Source organism: Castor canadensis, chromosome 10, assembly GCF_047511655.1.
Source record: "Castor canadensis chromosome 10, mCasCan1.hap1v2, whole genome shotgun sequence".
Classification (NCBI taxonomy): Eukaryota; Metazoa; Chordata; class Mammalia; order Rodentia; family Castoridae; genus Castor; species Castor canadensis.
The window spans coordinates 64,868,779-64,875,528 of record NC_133395.1 but is presented as its reverse complement, the minus strand read 5'-3'; the positions used below and the strand labels follow the sequence as shown (position 1 = coordinate 64,875,528).

Genomic DNA, 6,750 nt, shown 5'->3' with positions numbered 1-6,750 from the left:
GTCTCAAAGAAAGCTTTAAGGTTATCATCTAGTTCACAGCCAGTAAAATTATCTAGTCTAACAGCCATTCACTAACTCAAGTTGGGCTCTTTTCAAATACATGCCACACAGTCTCTGGTGGAAAGACAGGGCTTTGAAGTTAAGACAAAGTCTAAAAATTCCAACCCTGCTCTGTAACCTTGAGGACATGACTAATCACTCCTCCTTGCCACCATACAAGCCATACAATAGTTACAGTGAAGTTTTATGGTGACTGTGATATATAGAAAGCAACGTGCTTTGTATTAACCTTTCATGACAATCTCTTCCAAAGAGCCACTCTTCCATGATAAGAATACCTAACTCCAGGTACAAGTGGCTCTACCCATATGCTTGGTCATTTTAAAAATAACAGTTTGAGATGCTTGGTCAAACTGTCTTATCTTTATTAGACAATTAAGTATAGCTTAATATTTTTATAAAAGTAAAGGGAGAAAAAAAGCTTTCCAAAGAACAGTGGTAAGGTCTTGTCAGTACTGAACTAAAACTCTCAAATACATTGCATTGTTTTTCTGAGTCAGCCACTGATCTAGTGTTCTGTGCAAACTGTAAAATTCAGTTACTCCCTGAATACAAATGGAACAATCTTTACTTCCCTTGGTAATGCTTTAAGATGAAAGTCTTAACTGACTCACGATTTTGCATCACAACACAAGAACATGAATAACCCAAATCCTAGACTGTAAAAACAAGATCTGACATGTGTATAATCTGACTTTTCAGGAGTGCATCCTGTATCATAGACATGGCCCAGGTCTTGGAATTTTGAGTAAGACAGAGTAGGTATCAGACAGGTTGAGCTATGGCAAGTCTTGCTGAGAAGCCTCTCAAGAAAAGGGTAAAGGATGCAGACTTGGGGTTGCTGGTCAACTTGACAGTACTATAATTTTTATTATTTATTTGGCAGCACTGGGGTTTGAACTCAGGGCCCCATGCTTGTTAGGCAGGCACACTTACCTCTTGAGCCACTCCACTAGTCCCCAACAGTATATAATCCAAAGCTACTCAGTTCAGGTAATACTCAAGTAGGAATCTACTGTGTAGTCACTCACCCAATGCAGTGAGGATTCATAAGTGCTACAGGATAGTCTTTGAACTTAAAGACACCCAATATCTCTATTTTCTTGTGGCATCAAGGGAACAATTTGAAATATAGTCAAGTATATGAGACAGACAGTAACTCTTATTGAGTTTAGAAAAAGTAGAGCTAGTACTGGAAACAGACATTCTAGAGCAGGTGGGATTGAACAAGGTATGATTTGGACTAGTGTGGATGAATGGGAATAAGTAATCAAAGGAAGTCTGGACAAACAAGGGGGATACATCCAGGAGGGCATACCTCGTTCTGTTCTGGTGAACCAGCACCTTCCTCTCACTGGCAATCTGTCTTTGTGAGCCTAGCTTACCAGGCTCTTCCTCTCCACAAAATCTCCAGTGCCCTTCATCAGAACTGAAAACTCCTTCCTCAGTTTTCCTCAGTGGGGTATCTGTGTCTCTTCCATGGCATGCACTTCATTCTATCTTCAATGGAAGTTGCATCTTCTTAAGGGAGGGCTGTTTCTTATTCACCTTTTTGTCTCCCACTGCCCAGTGCCCCACAAAGTTCTTCACACAAAATTCATGTGTATTCCAAACAATGGTTTATTTGTTTCACTGAGTTCAATGGGAGCTCAAGTAGGATAGAGAGGAGTCAAAGTATAAACAGGTATTTACACCAAAGTTCATTCACTCAGTACATGTTTATTTAATGTTTACTGTGTGCCAGGCCCTGTTCTAGGCTCTGGGGCTATATCCATGAACAAAAATCTCTGCCCTTGTGAAGCTTACAGTCTAAATCTACTATAAGGGATAGGATTGTAGGTAAATTTACATAAATCCAACCATACCTATTGGCAAAAAGACACATTAAACCCACAGTGTAATTATTAATGCTATAAAAGTCTAATGTTGATATGCACTTTTAATTACATATTGTATTTACTATATGCATAATATTTTTGTACTTACATATCACTCCACAAACCGTAAGACTATAAAGAGAACTTTATTGGCATTTAAGAGATTTTTTTGAGGATCATTTTGAGCGTGCTAAATTGTGTCCTTAGGCAAAGTCTTAAAACCTAACTGCCTTACAAGTTGTGACTTCACTGTACCAAAATGAAGGCTTTGAGATTGCTGTGCTAAAGAGAACCATTTTAAATATTTGAGTAAGAGAATGATGACAAGAGCAATGCATGTTCTGGTCAGCTTAGTTGGGTACCAAGGCACAAGAGACAGCATGCTCACACAAGTACACAGGGTTAGTCCACAGTGGGACTCACATCAGGAGCTTTGAAAAAAAAACAGTTCACCACTCATTTCCCATTTTTTAAAGATAACTAAAATTGTGAGAGCTCAAAGCATACATATTTATGAGCAATCCTTAATTTTAAAATCTGAAGGAAAAATTCTTAACATACCGGACTAGTATGATTAAAGGTTTACCAATTTCATGTATTTTTCAGAGTATTTCAAAAGAACACCAAGGTAAGAAAATCATTTAAAAATTTTGCAATTATTTTACTCTATATACATTAATACCGATCATTTAACCCCGAAAACAGCCTTTACTTATACAATGTAAAAATTTTTTCTTAACAGTGACTAGAAATATTCCATTACCATAAAGCTACAAAGAGATTTGTGCTCCTAAGAGCAAAGTTAAGAAATAAAAATAATAGTTATACAGTGATAAGCACCAAAGCAGAACTTTTTTGCACTTAGGGCCTGATTGGTTGTATTTAAACATAACCTCTACAAATAAAGAACCAAAATAACATCTCATTTGGCAAAAAATGAAAATATATACACAGAGGTCTGGGAACAGTGAAGAATGCCCACTTTAAAATAAAATAATAAAATCAATCATACTTATTTTTAATTAATGTGATATCTGGAGATTATACTCATGTCACTTTTCCTGTTCGACTCGAATGCTCCATTTTTGTTAATACCTTGTCACACTAAAGTACATAAATATGCTGACTCTCTAAGTTTGGTATAATGAATCCAAACCATTAGAGCTAGACTCAGTTGCTCCAACACCCTTACTTGCAACTATTCCAGCTGGTGCAAGATTATTATTTATCTTCTCTGATTTTAAGAACCTCAGTCAGATGAGATGTGGTGTGTGTGTGTGTGTGTGTGTGTGTGTGTGTGTGTGTGTATGTGTGTCTGTCTGTCTGCCAGAGCCATGTGACAGAGTAAGTGCAACTCAGAGAGAGGCGAGACACACAAACAAGCTTACACAATGGTCTAACTAACCCCTAAAAGACTTGGGTGGCCAGACACTGAATTACCCCCAAAATAAACCTGAGGTTGAGCAATGAGGTAATTAGGGGATCTGTCACCACAATGAAGAGTTAGTGACAGTTTTGAAAATGAAGACTAAAGCAGACTGCCTCAGCCACAGCATTTCTGTGATACTGAAGGACACAAAGCAGCAATAGCCACTGCTCCTGGCTCTGTGGCTGAGGACCCTGGCACTTCCCCAGAATGTGGCAGTGGCCTCTACCTTACTCAGTAAGAATGTACGAGAAGTCCCAGAGTGTACCTGGGCATTCCTCCTCCTGGTCCCAATGGCTCTCCCAATACAGATACTATTTCCAATGCCGACTTGGCCAAAACCATCAGTATCCTTTCACTTTCCAACTTAGTCCCAAAAAGGGGGGTCTCCTTCTGTTCTGTGAGGTCCCTGAGTTTGAGGTAACACCAACAAGCTGCATACTGTAGAATAGCAGCATATGAAGTCCAGCAGTCTACTTTAAACTCAAGCATCTATAGGCAATATTAGCCAGTTTTTGTTATCAGTAACACTTTTTACTGAGATGGTTTCTCCACACAAGTTATAATGCATAGGAGAAAGAAGAAAAACATATTGCTGGAATATGACAGACATGCTTTTAAAAGTTCAGTGTTGAGACTCCTTAGGGGAGGGGAAAAGGAGACATGTTGCTGCCCACTTTCTATTTCCTAGCCTTGGCTTCTAGTGAGGTTCCTATGAAGTTAGTTAAAGGTTCCCTTGCTTCTTTTACCTGCACAACATTCTAGGGAACTCCTGAGCCATCTACCTCTCAGATCTGTAATCATAACTCTGGGCATGTCCATACAGTTCTTTAATTCAGCTTCAAAATCCATGGCATTTTTTAAGCAAAATGATACAGTTGCATTCTTTAAAAGAAATTAGTTGGAGTATATATATATAAGTCAAATAATATTTTCTCCTTTTCCCTTTTTATTTTTTGATACCAGGGATGGAACCCAAGGCCTCATGCATGCTAGGCAAGCATCCTACCACTGAGCCATACCCCAGCCCTCTCCTTTTTAAAAGGTGTTTTATTTGGTCTGTTGGAGACATGCCTATGGCTGCTTTGAAAAGCCCTTAGGAAGAGCCTCATGTGGCATTCTGCAGTTTGATATTTGGTTCCAGTGTTGTCAGGTTCTTAAACTACATTGTAGCTATGACTTCCTCATGAAAACCTCCCATAGTGGGCATATCAGACATAGAAGAAAACGTTTACATTTCAGTGAATTTTAGTCACATCAAAATAATAATCTAACCTTTCTAAACATGCAACTTTTCCTTTTCTTCCCCCAAGAACTTAAATTCTCTTCTTTATAAATGGTTACATTTGGGGATCAAGTTAAAATCCACCATGTTTCAAGTTATAGCATACTTTTTAATTTATATCAGCATTCCTTTTTCTGTATTTTCCTATATGTACCCTAAATAAGAAGCTTCTGTGACCATAGTATTTAGGAAGAGAGTAAAAGAGTTTTATATGATACTGTGAAGCTCTAACAAATTCTCAGTTTATCAGGGTTTATTTCTTAGCTCAATGTCATAAAAACCGCTACACAATGCAAGTGTGTGGTCAAAAAAGTATTTCAAACATGAAACCCTTAGCTCTGTGTCATAAATAAATTTGGATAAAACCGTAAGCCTTCCACTGAGTCATCTCGACAAAGATGGCCCATCTTCTCTGCAAGTAGCAACCTAGGAATAAAGAGAAAAAGCCACAATTATCTGTCCATTTGGAAATACAAACACAAGTTGTCATGAAGGGCAAGGGTGCACTTACCTTTCTTTGGCCAGGAGGACAGACATTCCCACGAGCTTAGCAAACTCTTCTGATGTTAGGGATCCCTTTTCTGAAACCTAACAGCAATACACAACAGAAAAAAAAAGTGATTACTTTCATATACCTAGGTACTAGATTACATACAGGAAATTATATTCTCTTTTAAAATCTAAATACTAACTATAGAACTAAAGCTTAACTAATGCCTAATTCTACAAAAGTTGATGAACCAAGAACAAATACAACAGAGAAGCTGTCAACATGAGTCTATTATAATGTAGAAAGCACTGTACTGAAGCCTAGAAAGAATAGGATATTCTGAAGTGAACACATAATAAATTCTAATTCAGCATATCACATGTTCCAGTAAAGGAGTCATAAAGTTATGTCTATGTCCAGTAAAGGACCCAAGTTAAAAGCCTGTTCTCAACACTGGGTTTCAAGAGAAAAGCAAGTACCTCACTAATTCTAGCCCTCCTGACCCTAAGATGTTAAGAGGATCAATAAGCCTTTAAAAATTATTTTGTTTTTGTTTGGGCAGTACTGAGGTTTAAACTCAGGGCTTTGAGCTTGCTAGAAAGGTGCTCTACCACTTGAGCCATGTCCCTAGCCCTTTTTGTTCTGGTTATTTTGGAGACAGATCTTTTAAAAATCTTTATTATTACTATTATTGTTGTACTGGGGGTACATTGTGACATTTACAATGTCACAATATATCATAGCTGAATTCACCACCTCCATCACTTCTCCTTTATTCCCCCTGCCCCTATTCCTGGAACAGTTTTGACAGGTCTCATTTTAGAGATAGAGTCTTGCTTTTTGCCCAGCCCAGACTGGACCAAATCTTATTTTAAGCTGATACTGTAACTGGGAAGACAGGTTCATGCCACCATGCCCAGCTTTTTCCCATTGAGATGGAGTCTTGAAAACTTTTTTGCCCAGGCTGACCTGGAACTGTAATCCTCTCCATCTTAGCCTTCTGTGTAGCTTGGGATGACAGATGTACACCACCATGTCCAGCCACTGGCTGAGATGAGGTCTTGTAGACTTTTTACCCAGGCTGGCCTCAAACTGCCATCCTACCAATTTCAGCCTCCCAAGTAGCTAGGATTATGGTCACGAGCCATCTGTGCCCAGCTCTTCAAAAAGTTTTTAACAAATTACTTTGATTAAATGAATATGTCATTTTCAGTTAATAATAAACCATTTTTTATTGAGTCTGCAAATGTTACTTTTTAGTAAAGTTAAATTCTACAGGAAATCCTGCTTTTCAAATTGCTAAGCACTTGGGTCTTCATGGAAGCCTTAATGACTGGAGGAAACAGGGTTCACATACCGTCTCCAGGGCCGAGGCCACCATTTCCTCTTCCTTGTGGGACTGAAGCTCAATTACCATGACGCCACTGTCAAAAACCCTGAGCCTGAAATTCAAAGATGTGAGAACAAAGTCATGAATCATTTAGAATATTCAACCATTAAGAAGGAGCAAACATTTTTCACTTTGTTTTATGCCCAGGCATGAGGACAATATTACTCACACAATACCACTTAAAATATAATGGGCACAAGTATATGGCAGAACTAAAGAGCT

General features: G+C 38.3%; 1 protein-coding gene across 5 annotated transcripts in view; it reads right to left on the bottom strand.

Annotated features, from left to right (window-relative positions):
• Positions 1-1,662: 1,662 nt before the first annotated feature.
• Positions 1,663-6,750, bottom strand: part of Vps36 (vacuolar protein sorting 36 homolog) — a 29,635-nt gene continuing 24,547 nt past the window's right edge. For all 5 annotated transcript variants that reach the window (XM_020178385.2, XM_020178387.2, XM_020178388.2 and 2 more), the window contains 3 exons: positions 6,496-6,580; positions 5,160-5,236; positions 1,663-5,074 (listed from right to left, as the gene is read on the bottom strand). In XM_020178385.2, the coding sequence (XP_020033974.1) occupies positions 4,981-5,074; positions 5,160-5,236; positions 6,496-6,580 (256 nt within the window). In that variant the 3' untranslated portion in view covers positions 1,663-4,980. The remainder of the gene's footprint in view (positions 5,075-5,159; positions 5,237-6,495; positions 6,581-6,750) is intronic.